Consider the following 18,172-nt stretch of genomic DNA (forward strand, 5'->3'; position numbering starts at 1 on the left):
CCCGGACCCGGCCCCGACCCCGCAGGAAGCGGTCGAACTCCGAGGCGACCCCGAGGCGCCGGCTGCGTCCTCGCCGCTGCCTCGCCTCTGCTTTTCGGCTCCGACATGGAAGATGGATCTTCTAATAGTACTAGCTGCTTCCGAAGGCTGACCGAGTGTTTCCTGAGCCCCAGTAAGTGGCCTGGACCCTCGTTGCCGTGGGGGTCGGCGGCCAGGGGTCTCGGACCATCGGGAGGGAAGGGAGCTACAGAAGTGGGTGGCGGTCAAGGTGTGTAGATAGGGGCGGTCAGCGTTCGGCCAGCTTCCCTGGAAGGGCAGGAAGCTGGTGGCACCTTGGTGGCGCGCGGGAGCGTCCGTTAGCGCAGGAACGCCGGGCTTTCCCAGGTTCTGCGCGCGCGGAGGAAGACTTATTGGGGGTGGTGGGAGCAGGGCGTGTAAATGGGACCTTCAGCCCGTCCCGGGACCCCCGGGCTTTTTCTGGCCACAAGGGCCAGGGATATATTTATACTTGCAACTTTGTGATCACTTAGGACAGATTCCTGGTTCTCTGCAGCCTCTGACCACTTGGCTGGAGTAATCATGTTTCCTTCCCTCCTGGTGACCCCTCTGCTAGATCCCTGCAGCCTCCGGGGAGAGGGTAGGCCAGACCCCAGACCAGGCAAATGTGAAGGCAGATGTGTCGCCTCCCGCAGTGACCATGTTGTAGAGCTTGGAGTCGGGGAGGAAATATATGCCCCCACCCAGCGTCCATCTGATGCCGATGCGATGCTGGGGGTTAGCATATCTGAGTCGGTAAGGAAAGAGAAAGGACAATGGGATGTTAACGTGGAAGAAGTGCGGCGGGTTCCAACACGTTGGACGACCGTGGCGTGGCCACCGTGCCATGCCACCCGTGGGCGCCGGGATGAGAGCGCGCGGGGTAGGGATGGCGGAAGGGATGTCACAGGGGAGGGGGACCATATCGAGCAAAAAGTAAGAGCTTCGCTAGAACAAGGAGTTAAGCGGACCATGTAGCACGAAGAGGCGCCGGATGCACACAGGAGGGAGTCGCCGCTGCCATGGATGGCGGGCGAGCTGTTTGAGCGCGGGAGGACCCGTGCGGCAGGGGGAGAGGCGAGGCCGGGTGGATCGCGTCATGGTCCGGGAGGCTGAGCCTGTGGGGCACCGGACGACTCGGGTGGCCCTGAGCGTGGCTTCAGTGCCTCTGTCTGCCGCGTGCGTACCCAAGCCTTTGTTTGCTCCTCTCTCAGGAACCGCGTTTCCAGGGCGCTTTTCCCCCAGCGAAATCTCCTTCAGGTTGCTGTTTAGGCTTCCCACTTCGAATGGCAGTTCACTTCTTGGCCCTTGCTGCTCCAGGACACACAGGGTTGAGCCCCTCCTCGCTGCCAGATCTTTTCTGGGTGCATAGAGTGCCCATTGCCTATTTATCTTTGGGGTGCAGCCACCCACAAGAAGCTCACCATCTTTTACAATCCTGCTTCCCAAGTATGGGCCACGGTGGCCAAGTGGCCCAGTAGCCTCTTTTACACCCTTGTGTGGGCTTCAGCTGCCTGTGGATCTCTGCTTGGCACCTACCCCTTAACTTGATTGTCCTTGAGGGCATTGGGCCCTTGTGTTCCAGCTGATCTCTTGGCCCTATGCCTTCCACCAGGTACTGCCTCTCCACCTTGCCTTGGATGTCCCTGGAATTCATGACCCATGGATAATGCATGGAAAAGTGAAGGGGATCTGGTATCAGTGGGCTGAGCTGTGGCCTTGATTGCTGCCCTTACATGTGGCTAGCATAGACATTTTTTCTGACTCATAGAGACTAGAACTGGAGCCCTACCTAAGGTTTAGGCTAGGACAGAGTTGCTTGGGGCTCCCTTTGTGGTGCATTCCTGAATTCCTTCTTCACAAAATAAGCATCTTCTGTCTTCCTTGACAGCTCATGGTGTATGTATGTGTGTGGGGGGTTACAATGAGAGCTGTACCTTGGGTGACAGACACTTGTAGGGAGAAGGTGATGGTACTGAGCTGTGGAGGAGCAAGCATTTTGAAGGAACACACCTAGGTACAAGAGGGAGTTTCTGTATGCTGCTTTAACTGCTGTCTGCCGGTTCCTGTGGGGCTGGCATTATGATGGAAGTTTCAGAGAAAGAACAGCTCTGGAGAGAAGTTTAAGAGTTCCAGGGGACCCTTTGCTGGGTTTTCCCTTTCCAAAGACAGGGCCCCTGGAGAAGTGGGTCTTGAAGGGATCCACTCTGCACACAGTTTCACCTGGGAGAAGCTGAAGCCTCAGGAAATGAGGCCAGCCATGGCAAGGGTGGCCCTACTCTGTGTCCCCACTCCCTTCTCCTGACCCCAGAAACAGCCTGGAGATTGGATAGGAGCCAAAGGCTCCAGAAGCTTCCTGTGGGGCTCTACTAAGCTAGTTCTTACTAAGGTATTTTTAAACATAATCTACTAGCAGATCCTCCTCACACAAGGATGGGAAGTTGATCCTAAGGGGGAGACTGTTTTCTGATCTGATCCCTGGGTCCACTTTGGAATCTTTCTGTCTATTGGTACAAGCCATTTTCCTCCTCTCAATTACTATCCTTCTTGAAGCTTGGATGACCTTTCTGATATTTTCATTAAAAATCAGCCTTTTTGAAAACAAATTCTAGATTCTATAAGAATATAAAAATTCCCAAATGTATACAGATGTATCTGTATCTAAGTATTGAGAACTTATTCCCTTTTTCTCTTTTAGTTTGATTTCTTTGTCTGACAAAGAAGTCATCATATGAAGGCTGCTGTGTCCAATTACAGCTTGTACAAATGCCTGTTTCATTTTTGTTGTCAAAAATCCAATCATATGTTGAAGGTACAGTACCCTAATTCCATGCCTGTTTCTTTTAACTCTGCACTTTGGTTCACACTAATCCATTATTTCACTCAGTCACACACTAAATACTTATCCAAAGCTACCGTCATGTGCCAAGTCTTGTCCTACCCAGGACACAGAATCTCAAGCCAAGTAGAAGAACCTATCCTGAGTTTGCCAGGGGATCTTATCCAAAGCTACCGTCATGTGCCAAGTCTTGTCCTACCCAGGACACAGAATCTCAAGCCAAATAGAAGAACCTATCCTGAGTTTGCCAAGTGGTGGGGAAGAAGGGACTGCTCCAAAATGGGTATGGTGTAAATGCTCAGTGTTACAAGTTGCCAATGGTCAACATGCCTGATGTACTCACTCTGTCTTTATCAGGCAGTTTCTGACTTTATTTCTTGTCATCTGCTGAGCCCTGGACTCTTTCTTGTTCACCCAGCTTCAAACTTCATTCCTGTGAGTGTTGCTGCTAAAAAATGGAGAGATCAGTTGTCCCAGAGTGATCCACCAAATCCATTGTGCTAGCCTAGGCCAGTATGAACTTCACTTAGCCTTCTGGAACAGATAACGCAGGTTGTCTGCTTCGGGCAGTCAGTGTCATTGCCCCAGTGTGACCTGGCTGGAGGGATGCGGCCCAGGGCAGTGCATGAGGCACACCTGTGGAAGAAGAATTTTGAGGATAAGTTCAGAAAACAACCCTAAGGGTGGATGGAAGCCATAAGTTCACCCAGATTGCTCTTTGTAATATTTATGTTTTACCGGTAAGCTGTGCTAAATGACACACAGACCTCTAGAAAAAGCAAAACAGGTTGATCAAGGAGGATACACAGACAGTAAGGAAAATAAGATAGGAAAGATTTGTAAATATGGAGTGCAGATGCCTTCAGACACAATTTACTGTATAATGCTCAAATATTCAAAACAGAAAATGCATGTCTGCAGGCACTGAGGATGTTAAGTTTGTTCACACCCATCACCCGCCACTCTTACTCTGTCTCCTAAGATGTGAGAACTGTGTGGCCAACACAGAAACAGGCTGAGATAAATATAATCCCTCTTAAAAGCAAATGTGTTTAACACTTAAAAGCTACACTAGACTTCACATTTCATATTTTTATGGGCTCCATGAAGCTGAGGATACTGAAGAAAACAAGACACTAGGTCGGTGGACAGCAGCTGACAGCTGGTAGGTGAGGACCTACCCAGGGTAAAGTTCGTGAGGCTGAGATGGTAACTGTTTCCCCAATGGACCTGAGGTACCAACATAGATGCCCTAGTGGATGACCAGCAAAGCAAGACTGAATTCCTGCCAGGCAGGGTGTGGGCAGTGTCATCAATTACCATGGTGGGGGCTGTCTTTTGGCTAGTTCATCAGTCCAAAGGGCAGAGCTATTTAAACTGGGTGGGATTAGTTAGATTATTAATATACTTTTATTTTGAAAAGAAAAACTATGGACAGAGATAGTTCCTAAGAGTTTAAATGAGAAGGAGTAGAATCATTGAAAGATTGTGTCTTCTGCAATCTCAAAGTGAAACTGGCTATAAGTAATTTTTGCACATAACCAACCCCTTTCCTGTCCCACTAGAGAAGCAGTGTGTTACAGTGGATAGTCTGCAATAGAAGCAAATATTTTGTTTCCTGTAAAGCAGGCTAAAAACTGTGTGGCGAATATTTCCTCAGTTAATGCATTGTGAATTCTTGTTTGTTTAAAAATGTCCCATGCAGTCTAAGGGGAGAAAAAATACTTTTCATGTAAAAGGAATTTTTCCCTTAAAAGGGAACTTGGTTGTCATTCAAAACATTTTAATTTCCTTTTGAAATATAAATGAAGCTCCTTCAGTTGATCTTTTCTCCATGTCTATTTAAAGGAAAACTCCCAGGGACAGAAGAATTCAGGATCTTGCAAAAAAGATACCAGGTGCGTGACATTCCTCTTTACCTATAGCACCTGCCACTTCTGGACTTGCCCAGCTCATTTACTGCCTTACTGTTTATTTCTCATCTTTCCACTGTAAAATGCAGGGCAGTGAGAGCCTGAGACCCAAGCTGTTTTGACTGTTATCTCAGACTATGACAGTGCCTGAGATATATGTAGAAGGTACTTATATATGAAGGTACCTACGTATGAGAGGAAATGTAAAGATGAAAACTGACCCAAAGAAAATGAAATGTACCTGGCAGAGGTTACTCTGGGGTGGAGGCGGAATGAAGGCCTTGTTGCTGGAGCTTAGAGTCAAGCAGAATGCTGGAATGTAATGGAGCCACAGAGGCAGATGGGCCAGAGCAGGGCTTTGTAAGTCAGAGGTAAAACTGCATTTTACTCCCTATATAGGGGCTGGGGGCAGGCGGCAGCTCTTGGAAGGTTCTGAACCTGGTGTGTGCTATGTTATTCTCTCCGAAACTCATCCTGTCCTGGAAATAGGGAGTCCACAGAAGCCACTACAGTTGTCAAGACAGGAAATGCAGGTGACACAGGCTAGGGTGATGAGGATAGCAGTGAGATGTGAGGGCACAGGAGATGTTCAGAGGCAGCAGGTGGACTGGACACATGGAGCAAAGGCGGGGAGGACTCCGTGTGCATGCCTGGATGTCTGCAGGAAAGACTCCTACCTGGTGGCGCTGTTTCCAGGGAGAGGGGCCTGCAGAAGAGTATGGGTGGCTCTAGGATCAGATTTGGGGGCTGGCAGTGAAAAGCCTGAATTGCCTGCCTACTGCACAGTGCCGGTACAGAAGAGGTGAAGTCAGTTAGAGATACAAAATCTAGAAACCAGCAGACTGACCAGACTGGAGAGCAAAGACTATAATACCGGTGTTTAAAGTCATAGGACCGGATACCCACAGGGAGGCTATGTAGATGCTTCATGTGAACTTTGTACATCCCGATCGACTCACAGGTAGAGTTGGTGGTTGAACAATACCTTGGTGCAACGTAAGGGCTCCACCGAAGCTCGAGGAATGAAAGGACAGCCCTCCAGAAGGCTGTGGTGTGAATGGAATTACAAATAGAGATTTGTGACTCTTTAGCACCAAGATAATAGTGGAAAATGGAAATCGGAAATGAACAGTGGAAGTGAGACGAGGGCAAAGAAGGACAGACGTGGTAGAAGAAGGGAGAAGAACTGGGAATGCCCTGAATAGGAGAGGTCTGAGCAGGAGGAGGTGACATGGAACAGAATTTGCCATGGATCTCAAAGGAGGAACCTCAAGATGGAAGAGGCCAGGTGCCCCAGAGGTCAAGTAAGTTTCAGCAGCTGCTGTGTCTCTAGTGGCCATAGTCCAGAGATTGAGAGTGGAGTGGCAGCTATGGAAAACCCTTTCAGTTGTTGGCCGGATCCGTGGTAGGTGAACTTGTCCTGGGCAGTTTCAGTCTTTGGTGAAGGAAAGATGGGAGAAAACCCCATAGCTGCTGGTGGACGGTGCTGATTTCTTCCCCGTGGAGGCCAGCCTTGAGAATGATTATTTGCTGATGAAGAGGAATTGGAACAAGGGGCTGGGATTCAGAAAATGTGAAGTAGGATGATGGGGTGGTGGTGGTTGGGCTTCTGCACAAAGTGACTGGGAGGCGAGCACCTGGCAGATCAGGGGTGGATGTCTTCCTTATGGAGGTCATCTGCATTTTTTATTGAGGGAAGTGGTAGGTTCCAGGAGCACAGTGCTGGTAGATGATGCAATGCATAAGTAAGTATTGAGTATCTACTATGCACCAGTTACTGCTCAGTTATGACAATAAATATGTCAGGAGCGGGCTGTTCCTTGCTTGCAAAGTTGCCATCTGATGTATCCAGATAAGGCACAAAGTAGTGAGGCGAAATCTTAATGAATGACTGTTGAAAGAAGGGTCAGAAGTGGGACAGAGCATACCTTAGTGGCATTCCATTGCCCACAGGGTCTTTTGAGCTCCTTAACATGCTCCTGTAGAGCTTGTGCGTTTGCCCTCTGCCGCCTACTCTCTTTGTATCATGCTGCTTGTAGTTGGTAAACTTCTGTCCTGGGTCACCCTGTCTCCTCTGATGGGATCCTCCCTCTGGTCAGCTGCCCATCTTGGACTCCCATCCTCCCCAGGATTTGTCCTTTTCCTCTCATCTGCATTTTCACATGACCTGGTGCTCAAGAGTGTTTGCTTTTGTGTCCACATTGTAGTGGCCATTGTGTTCCTTGTAGGGCATGTTTTATTCATTTTCTTCACCTCAGTGCTACATACTACCAAGCACATGATGTCTAATAAGTGAAATGTGTAAGTGAAGGTATCAGAGTGGGAGAGGATAAGCGAAATGTTCTTTAGAAATCTTAATTTTCCCGAGGAAAGAGAAAATGAAATAAAGAGGTTGTAGAATTTTGCTGGTATGAAGCTTCTTTTGAGTCATTGTTTTTTTTTCCCTGTGTAATTTGAATACACTCTTTGGCACCCATGCCCAATCTTCTGCGTCACAGTGCACACAATAATTCACATGCAGTGAGATCAACGGGAGCTGCAGCCCAAGTCCAGAGGAAGGAGAGAGATGCCTAGTAGACATTTGCAAAACCTCAGCTTTCTTTCCTGAGGCTGCGATAAAAAGCTTTTAACTTTGACAAACACATTTTCTGCATAGCAAAGACAAAGTGTTGCATATAAAGTGCTGAAACAATGCCACATGTTGGGATATGATGAATTATTTATAAAAATACTTGCGTATTTGGACTTTTTAAAGTTGGCAAGTACTGTGCAAGAAGCAGTTTTGCATGAAGAACAGTTCCCTTTGATGAAAAAGTGAAAAAGAGAAGAAAAGGTGATTTGCAGGCCAGGAGAGTGAAGGTCAGTGATGTGAAATCCAAGCTGGGCTATTTGTATATAATGTATTCTATGTTTTAGCTCCTTCTAAGATAAAATCTAAAATGATTTCTGAAAGGACTGGACTGCTGTTTTTCCTGGATTTGGTACTTGTTTATGTTCTGTTGTACTCAGGGTTACATTTTGGGTTTATCTTTTATCCCAGGATCAGAAGTTAACTTCCAAAAATATTCATATTCATATGAAATCTAATCAGTCTTCATGTCTTTTAGGATAATACTCTTTGTGTCTCATGATTAAATATATCATCTAATTTTTAAGGCAGTTGTAAGATTTCGATTTCGATAGTGAGGACAGGGCCGGGATTTAGCTCAGTAGCACCTTGCCTGCCTTGCAAGTACAAGGTCCTGAGTTTGATCCCCAGTACCAAAAAAAAAAAAAAAAAAAAAAAAATTAGGACACCATCATGTTGACATGTAGGTGGGTAGACAAACTAAACAAGCAGAATTGGAAAGGTTTAAAGACCTAAACACTTGCCGTAATCTAGTATATTGTGAGTGTCTTCAAATATGTAGAAGAAAAGATAGTTGCATAGATGCTTTGGGGAAAGTACATATTCATCCAGAAAAAATGAAATCATTCAAAGTGGATCATATATTTAAATATTAAAAAGGAAGCTATAAAAAGAGAAGAAAAAAAAAAGGAATTTTCTTTCTAGCCTTGGGGTGGAGAGAACTTATTTTAAGTGTGACTCAAAATCTAGAAGTAACTGAAGAAAGGATTAACATTAAAAAACAAAACTAAACTCCTGTGTATGACCCCCAAATACTGTAAAGGAAGTCCTGAGTATTTCTGCAAACAAACCCCTGCTTTTCTGATTCTCTCTCACCACCTGTGGTGGTCTAAGAATCAGAAGCACCAAACTGCTGTTCTGGGCACTAGTGATGACATTTGGGACTCACTAGATACATTTTTACCTGTCGGTTTTGTAATCATTTATAAGCTTTATAACACAATTAGCAATTTTATGAGGAAGCAGGTACTCATGCATTGCTGGTAGGAGTATCAGTTGATACGGTCTTTGAAGGAGACAATTTGGCAGTATTGATTAATATTAAAAATGCACGTGTTCATTAAACCAATAATTCTACATCTGGGAATTTATCATTCAGTTGTAATCACACATGGGCAAAATGACTTAAGAAGAAATCATATATAGTGTAGCATTGTTTGAAATAGAACCTTGGAAACTGCATAAATATCTACCAGCAGGGGCCTGGTTAAATAACACTGGAGGCAGTCAAAATGAATGCACTAAAATTCCTTGATAGATTGTTAGGTGAAAGAAGCAGAGAGTAAAAAATGTTTAAACACTTGTACTCATGCATATATTTGCACACACACATCTTTTGTTGGAAAGGACTATACAAATATATATTTGGGTCTGTTTGTAATTGTTCGAAGGAAGTGGGACGAAGCACAAAAAAATCTTAATGACATTGGGTAGTGTGAGGCACCAAAAGAGTTGGAGAAAGATTTTTCAAAGTATACTGTTTTATTCTTTTAAAAAATTTGAATACTATCTGTTACTGCCTATTCAGAAATTACATTTAAAAATAAGTGAGAATTTTTTGAAATACCATTTAATTGGCATATGAGTTGCTTATTTTGTTGTCGATAGGATCTTTTTGTTGTATTTTACTGTCTCCTGAGATCCTTGTTTTATTTGTCAGCTCCTAAAGTTTGTTCGGTTGTTTTTTGCCTTCCTCTAGCTTTCCACTTACGTCTCCTACACACGATCCCCAAATGTCAAGCCATGAATATTAAAAATATTGCGTGCATCAATATCCCTCACCGCTCTTCTATCAGCTCCTTTTCTGCATCATGCACAGATTTGAAAGTGAAAAAAAAATCACTTCTATTTTAATGTAATTTCTGACTCTGGTAGAGTCAATTATTCATATGTAAGATATGAACTATTGTTTAAACTGTTGGCGACCTGCCCAGCCATCTTCATCTGGTAGAAATCACTACATTTTGGCAGGAAACTCAATGTCTTCATTGTGAGGATGTAAGCTTTACATTCTAGTACTTCTCAAGTGAGTGAAAGTGTACCCTTGGGTGGTATTGCCACTTAGATACACTAGATGGGGGTCCTGACAGTTTAGTATATAAACAATCTTCATGTGACAGTGACTTGATTACTAGTTTAGAGCAGGGACAGTGGGAACTTGCACTGTCACTGCCCCTCAGCAGGCGTTGCGGAGCTGGGGTGGGGACTTTCTGTGGGGAGGTACTGGCACCCAAATGGACTGCCTGACAGCTCTCTCTCCAAGCAGGATGAATGCCTTCCCTCTGGCAACACCTGAATTATTCAGACCCTCGTCTTTGGTCTCAGTTCTGGTTCTGTTTTTGTGTTAAAGTTAATATAGATGTGGTGAGTATCTGAGTGGGCTCCTTTCCTTTTTCATTCCCCTTCGTTTGGGTATTAGCCCTGCTTATTTATTTTCCTGTGTCCTGCTTACAATGTTGACATTCTTCTCTGTCTTATCACTTAATATTATTTCCTTCTAGTCCACCCATTGGTTTTATTTTAGCTGCTGCTTCCTTCCTAGTTACTGGATTTTGTGAGAACGCTTCCTAACCTTAGAGTCAGCCTGCTGTAACCTGTGGAGGCTTTTTCTGAAGACTTTGCATTGATTTTTTTGAGGGTTCATGCAGCAGTCCTTTCTGAGAACCCCAAGTCTTAGGGCGTCAGAAACTTGTCAGTTTGTGTACTGTTGAGCCTCTTTCTCTAGGGCACTCTGCTTTCAGATGACTGTGTTTCTGAAGCCTTGATTCTGGCTGCTCTTTTTTCTTTCTTGGTGCACAGTATGGGCAGGCGGTGGGGAGAAAGTGGCATCAGTCCTTTCACCTGGCTGTGAATCCTTCAAGAGACTCAGCAGGACACCTTATGTTAGAGATCATTCTTTTTGTATAACATTAGTGCCCTAGTTTGATTCATTTTTCCTAAGACCTAGCTGAATCTGAGAGTTTCGGCACTTTCTTTGTTCTGTAACTGTTCTGTTCTGTTTTGTCAAATAGGCCATTATTAGGAAACCTATCAATTTTTTAAACTTAGTTTTGAATTTTTTGTTTTTGTTTTCTGTTGGTGCATTTTAAAATGTATCTGGCTTATGTTTGAGATTTAGAGTTGTTATGACCTCTTGCATCAGGGTTACAGTTTGGTGGGAAATGCCATTGATAGCTGACAGAATAAGGTCATCAGTCCCAGGCTTGCAGCTGAGTTCATTTCACCTTGGATGCATGTATTAATTACATAGTGGTCAGCCTTAGAGAGGGATGTGCGCATAGAAGGAGACACAGTTGACTTTCATTCATTCATTTCCTTCCTGTTGATGCACCGTTGCTCCTTGTCAGTGTTTACCCTGTGCTTTGTGATTAGCAACTTCTCTGTAAGAAAAGGGACAGAAGTGTGTTGAGAAGTTGCCTGGGTGTGTTCATTGAGTGAATGTTGGGAGGACAGTGCAGCCTAAGGACTAATCAGAGAAGGGTATGGAGCCAGACCAACACGCCTGGGAGTGCTGGCTTTGTCCCAGCCAGCCTGCTGTGAGCAGCAGTGTTCATGGCAGTGTCTTGAGCAGAGGAAGTGGAAGGACAGGCTGGCCCTTGTCACACTGCACAGGAGTCTTCTGTGAAATGGCGGCATGGTGGGTAGAGGAAGACAAGGCTGCTGGAGCACCCACTTGGCTGGGAAAGGTGTTTCTTTGTAGTTACAGGAAGTAAGGCTTCTGGACACACTGATAGCAGGAAAGGCTGGAGTCGCCGAGCAATTCCACTTTCTTGGCAAGAAATTAAAGGAAAATATGTTGAAAATAAAAGGGAAAAATTCTTAGACGAGAGAAAACAGCAAAAAAAAAAAAAAATGTTATTAGAATTCTTCCAGTTAAAGGCACCTATTCGGAAAGGTTTTTGTAGTCATTTTTCCCTGTTTATGGGCCCTGACTCCAGAAAGGGAGATCTCTGCCCTTCCTGGTCCCTGAACATTGGCTGGCCCCTGACTCAATATCTCTGTGGTGGTGGGGGGATGGTGGTGAGGGCTCCAGCTGCACCTTAAGTGGGAAGCAGTGGCCTGTGGCTCTGGAAGCCCAGAGCATCTGGAGGGTGAGCCTAAGGAGGACACTAGCACACTTATCACTTCCCTCACCCCTGGCTCTCTAGACCAGTGATGGTGAACCTTTTGGAGCTTTAAATAATAGTAAGCAGCTGCAGCATGCTTGCGGAAGGTTTGCCACCACTGCTGTAGACCATTATCCCATGGACACCATCATTTACATTATATTTGTTGTAAAGCTTCCCCTTGTAACCGGTTATTTATTTAATTTAGAATTTTAAAAAAAATTTTGTGTATCGTCTTAACTACACAAGCAGTCTTAGTCCTTTTCATGTATATTAAATTCTTCTCTTGTAATTGAATTCATTCCTACTTGTAGAAAAATAAAGATGTGCCTACAAGCAATTATCTCCTCCAGGGTAAATTTTGACAAAGCTACATTTTAAGTACCTCTGAAAGCATTCTGTGCCTAGCTTATATAATCTGAAACAAAGCTATCAATAAGTTATATTAATTTACAGCTCTACATATGGAGGAATTGCACTTCTAGGTGTTACAGTATTTTGAAATTCTTTAAATCTCACCTCTGCTTAATTTCTTAGAACTCTAGTTTCCTTTTCTGCAAAATCGGTGCTCACTAAAAAATGTTAGTTCGTCTTCAATGCTTTTTCTTCTTACAAAGAAAATTGCAGGCTTGCTTGAAGTCATGATACTTCGGAGTTTTTTTAATTGTAAAAATGTTTCTTTTGTAAAATTTAACAATTTAATAATATTTAATAATTTAATACTTATAATATTTAAATATTAAGTACCAGAGGCTCAGCTAAGTCTTTTAATATAAAAAGAAAAATGCAGAGCAGTTTTCAGAGGTGCTTGAAACATTTCTATTTTTTTTAAAAGAAACCATGACTTCATGAAAGGGTCTATAAATGAATGTCCTTGTGTTCCTGGGGTGGGGACAGACTGCGGTGAGGCCTTTGCCCTCCTGTCCCTGAGGCTCTGTGGAATTGTCCCCTGCTCCATGCCAGTCTGGCCCATTTTCCTGCGAAGACTCGAGTGAGGTCCTATTTTGGGATGTGACCTGCTGCTGAGCTAGCGGGGCGATTCTGCCTCTTTATACTTGTTTCCTGCCTTACGTAAGGATGCTGTTCTCATGGGAGAGATGATGTGACGCTCTCTGCAGCCGTGTTTAGTAGTTGTTTTGGTGATATTAACAGCTGGCTGAAGTAAGTATGCCTTTAAGGACATCTCAGTCATTTGCCAAAGCGGGTTTTGCCAGATTTAAGTGTGGGTGCATTTGTCAGGCCAGACTCTGACTCCAGTGATTCTCTGAATTACTCAGTTTTCATCAAACAAAGATTTCTCTGGAGTGCAGTTTCTTAGTTTGGATTTCTTGAAATCAGAGCCTGAGAGAGGGAGAGGTCATTTGATTGTGGAGGTGATTCCAGCCGCCAGAATGGAGGGAGTGAAGCAAGGGTCCCAGGCACGAGCGAAAGGCAGCAGGGAGAGTTACTGGGATGGCCCAGATGTTGTGTGAGAGCCTGGCTCCATCAGAGTCCATCCAAGGGACGGGAGCACCAGTGCCCAGCTCTGCACTCCCAGGTGCTGCCTGCTGGAGTGAGTGCTCATGGCCCAGCCAGGGCTGCTACTTTGACAGCAGTGAGGGCGGAAAAGCTTCTGGAGCAGGGTGCTGACCTCTCAGTAAGTCTGACTCAGTGGGGACAGGCCACCACCATTGTGACACACCAGAAGTGTCTGAGAGCATGTGCCACCATGCACTAGAGAATCTGCAGTGAACAGAGCCCTCAGAGTGGACGACTCTTACTTTCTTCATTCCACTGTTAAAAGTAATATGAAACACATGATTTTAAAGAGCATTCATTGATCTTTCAATTTTTCTTGAGGCCTATATAAATCCAAAGAATTGTGCTTGTTTTATATCTAATGTGTTTTAAGGTGAAATAATTATCCAGAGGCAGAGCATTTCACTGTCAAAGACAGGTTAATTTATATTCTCATGTACAATTTAGTAAGGCAGAAATATGAACACATATATTTCAAAAGGGGTTTTAGTAATAGAATTTGGAAAAAAAAAGGTTTTCTGATTAACCTTCAGTTACTCAGAATGTTCAGTAAACTAGAACATTTTGTGCAGAGAACACTCATATTATCAAGAATTTTCACTATTTTAGGGCTTCTAGACTCCAGCTTTTTTTAGTATCTCTTCCAGATAATGTATGAAAACTTTACAGGGAGTGCTACTTTCATTGTGCGTTTTGGCACAGAGGGGGTTTTAGTCTAATAAAACTTTACCTTTATTATTGCACTTACCTGGGTCAGAAAATTGTATGAAGTAAATGATTATTAAGATTGTGACCATACACCATGAATGACAGAGACTTCTTTAAATACTAAAAATAGTGTATTCTATGAAGATACCTTTGTGAAATCGCTGTTTCAGAGTTGGGTAGTCTTTTTCTGTTTAAGGCCAGAAAACCCGCCTTTCAGACTTGGAGAGGCTGCTGGTGTCTGTGGCAGCCACTGCGCTCTGCCATTGTAGCAGTAAAACACAGACAGGGCACAGGCGTCTTGAGGTTTTTTTTTTGTTGTTGTTGTTGTGTCCCAACCAAATTATATTACAAAAACTGGTGGGCTCTAGTGTGTAGACCCTCCCTGTATTAGAAGAATACATTATATTTAATAAACACAGATTTCTCCCTTCAGTTGCTCCCCTTGGAACTGTGTTCCAGTGGAAAAAGGTCCTGTTACTGTATGGTATTCATGATCTGGATTGTGAACTGGGCCAACCAGCATGTTTTCTTGGCTCTCTGGTCTGGTGCTGCCTTGTTTGGGGCATGGCCCTCTGCTCCCAAATCAACTTTTAGATTTTTATGTAGAATTTGTATTACCGATTTTCATGTTTCTTAATATCTTATAGTCCTGAATTGCTGTATGACAGAAATCAAGAGACATATGGTATAAATAATGTATCCGCCCCTAAGGAATGTGAGCGGTCTAACCCATCTACATGATGGATATTGAAAATAAAAATTTATTACGGTAAAAGACACCTTGTCATTAATTCACCTCACAATATTTCCCTTCACTCCTAACGCTTATCCCAGCATTCTTGCCACTTTCTGAAGCAGCTCCGGAATCCTTTTCCTGAGTGTCTTATGAAGTGTGATGAAAAAAGAAACAAATGGTGTTGCTGCCTCCCATTGCCATCCAACTGAAAGACAGGCTTATAAAAAAATGACAGCGTTTCCTCGTCTTCCTCACTCACCGGATCTGACAGGGTGTGACTTCTGACTCCTCCCCAGAGTCGAAATGACCACAAACGGTAAATGTTTTGAATTGATTTGGAACAGCAGGGCAGCCGGAACAGTGCAACTAATGACACTCACGAGAGAACTGCTTTAAAAAGTGGCAAGCATGATGGGATAAGTGTGTTTGGGGTGAGAGGAAGTATTTTGAGGGGGATAGATGGCAATGAGTCTTTTTCTGTAATAAGTTTTTTAAAATAGTTAAACATTCACTGCATTTTTCCCCCTAGCACTGAGTATGAGGTATGTGTATTTCTTTTGGCAAAGTGTTTTATTGTAAATATTTTACATATGGTGGAACCGATCTGGAGAGAGGACAATATATACTTTTTTTGGAAAACACATAAGTACACATACAAGTTGCTCGCTTAGTATGCATAATGGCCAGTCAAGAAATCTCTGTTACATAATCCATGCCCTTTTTTTCTTAATTTATTGCTTGTAGTCCTAGTGAAGATTTGGATAGTGCAGCGTTATCTATTTAAATATACTGGGAAAGTTACAGTAGGCCTATGTAACGGATGTACAATATATGTGCTATACAATAATGTATTGTCATAAGTATGCCACGTTGTTGTGTAGTGATGAATGTGTAGTAATGAGTGAGTGATGCAATGAGTATAATACAGGGGGGAAGGCTGAGGGGAAGCACTTGTGCCCCTCTCCATGTAATATGTACAGGGATAAAGTCACAGATAGTATTCACTTAAGGCAGCAGAAGGAAGACTCCAGGTCCTATGGATTTTTGAAATGGGAATCTTTTAACAGTTGTCTTCAAACTGATGTGTTCACTGTCAAGAAGGCACATGGACAAAGCAATTTTTGTGTCTCGAACATTCATAGAGACTTTTTGAAAAACAAACTTATTTGAGGATACCTGCCTAGAAGAGGCCTACCAATTCTGATTTCTTTTTTTCAATTTTATTCTTAATTGACAGATAAGAATTGTACATATTTACAGCGTGTGTATGATTTGATATGTGCATACATTGTGGGATGATTAAATCAAGCTAAGTAACATATGCATCACCTCACTCCTCAGTTTTGTGTAGTGAGAATATTGAAGACTATTCTTAGTAATTTTGAAATACAAAATATATTTTACTAGGCTGTACAGAAGATCTCTAAATGTATTCCTCCTGCCTAACTGAAACTTTGTAGCCATTGATCAATATTTTCCCTGTCCCCATCCCCCAATCTTCAGCCCTTTCTACTCTGCTGATTTTAACTTTTTGAGATGTTACATGTAATCGAGATCATGTGGTATTTATCTTTCTGTGCCTGGCTTATTTTACTTATCTACTTTTCTCTTCACAAACTGACCTTGTGCCATTTCCAAAAGAAGAAAAGCATACCTGTTTTTCCTTTTCTATCCAGAATTGTACTATGATTCATTGCCCCGGAGTGTAAAAATCTCTGGGGTCCTAAACAATGGTACATTCTTAGAAGAATCTGATCCTGAGGGGGCCAGGGAGAGAAAAGCAAGGAGAACTTCATTGATCTTCATGGGCTTTATTTCACCAGATCAACAAACTCACGGCAAGGCTCATGTTCACCCACCCATCCGTGTACCCATCCATCCATCCACCTATCCACTCACCTATTCATCCACCACGAACTCACTTACCTAGTCCATCCATACACCCGTTTACTTTAGAATTACCATTCAGAAGTGAGAAGTTGTCAGAGGGACAAAAATTAGAATTTGTATTTAAATTATAAAATAACCCTTTCAGACAAATTTGGTCAGATTCAGCTATTTGATGAATGTTGATCATTGGATTACCAGGAAGATTATGTGGATTTTATAAACTGAGCTATTCCTTACCTCCAAAGTTTTGATAAGAATACATCTAAAGCATATTTGCTGTAAAAATATATTGGAACATACATCATTTGCAACTATTTAAATCTGTGATAAAATTTTTATATGTCAACTTAAAAATGTGTGATAGGTTACAAATTCTTTTGAAAGTATGCTGCAGAAGAATGAATGCAAAAGGGTGCTTTAGAACTGAATTAACAAACTAGATATAAGTAAATTATCTGGGCTGGATGGCATTTCTTCCACCCAAGAGTATTTTCAAGCCATAGCTGGTGTAGTAAAGCCAGTCAGTATAAAGATTACAGAAAGAGATTTACTGAAGATTTGGCTGACAAATTTCTTTATTACCACCAGAAGGGACTGTAGGAACTTGTCTTCCTATTTCTCAACAGCCAGTGCCACTGAGGATCATTTGGGAGGGTGAGGTTCTCAGTGCTTTGAGGCTACTGCCCCTCCAGTATCTCTGTGATTATATTTTATTTTAATGTCCACACTTACTTGGCTGTCTCTCCCAGTAGAATTTAGTTCAATTCAGTGAGTGTGCTTTGAGTTCTTCATGTGCTTTGACACAGCAGTGGACAAATAAGTGTCCGAGAACTTAGCCTATAGTTCAGGGGTCAAGGCAGACCTAAGCAAAATGCTACACGCTAGACCTGCATTCAGAGGTGGAAAGAAGTGTCCCTGAGGAAGTGACGAAGAAGAAGGGACTGAGCTGGGCAGAGTGAACGTGGGTTACTGCAGGGGAGGTGTTTCTTTTGGAGGGAGCCATACCAGCAGAGATATGGATGGGGAATTCTTGGCCATGTGGACAGGCTTGAGTCCAGGCATACTAGGTTGGAAGAACAATGTTATGGTGTGCTGCCTTTCCAGAGTCCAAGCAAGAAGTTACCTTCCTCACAAATGAACAGATTATGCACACTCACATATTCCCCTGGACAGCTACTGCTGTCAGAGGTGGCACATCAGCTGGAGAATTACAGGCACACACACACACACACACACACACACACACATTTTTCAGTTTTAAAAATTGTTTTCTATTTCTTATCTTATTTGGTTTGTCCAACAGCCTAACCAAGATGATTCCTAAGCAGAACGAATCTCAGAGCCTGAGACTGTTACCTCTTAGCACTATTTCCTCCTGGCTGTACTCAGGTCTTGCTTCACAAGGGTGTGTCATCGCTGAATGGCCAGCCTCCTCCGTGATGATAATCACCCATTGGTACTGCAGAGGCTGGCATTTCTGGGCGAGGACATTATTTTTCAGAGTACTGAAGAGTAATT

The 18,172-nt window shown here is 43.3% G+C and overlaps 1 protein-coding gene across 4 annotated transcripts in view; it reads left to right on the top strand.

Moving 5' to 3' along the window:
* Nucleotides 1–18,172, top strand: part of Pde10a (phosphodiesterase 10A) — a 551,502-nt gene that overhangs the window by 273,186 nt on the left and 260,144 nt on the right. The window contains exons 1-2 of one of the 4 annotated variants that reach the window (XM_010610544.3): nucleotides 95–172; nucleotides 4,724–6,092. The exons of 2 other annotated variants lie outside the window; for them this stretch is intronic. In XM_010610544.3, coding sequence (XP_010608846.1) covers nucleotides 6,020–6,092 — 73 coding nt within the window. In that variant the 5' untranslated portion in view covers nucleotides 95–172; nucleotides 4,724–6,019. Of the gene's footprint in view, nucleotides 1–6; nucleotides 173–4,723; nucleotides 6,093–18,172 lie in introns of those variants that run through there. One more of the 4 variants, XM_010610549.3, reaches the window with a different exon arrangement.

The sequence above is a fragment of the Fukomys damarensis genome, unplaced genomic scaffold, assembly GCF_012274545.1.
Source record: "Fukomys damarensis isolate Sample0158 unplaced genomic scaffold, DMR_v1.0_HiC HiC_scaffold_14, whole genome shotgun sequence".
In the NCBI taxonomy this organism is placed as follows: domain Eukaryota; kingdom Metazoa; phylum Chordata; class Mammalia; order Rodentia; family Bathyergidae; genus Fukomys; species Fukomys damarensis.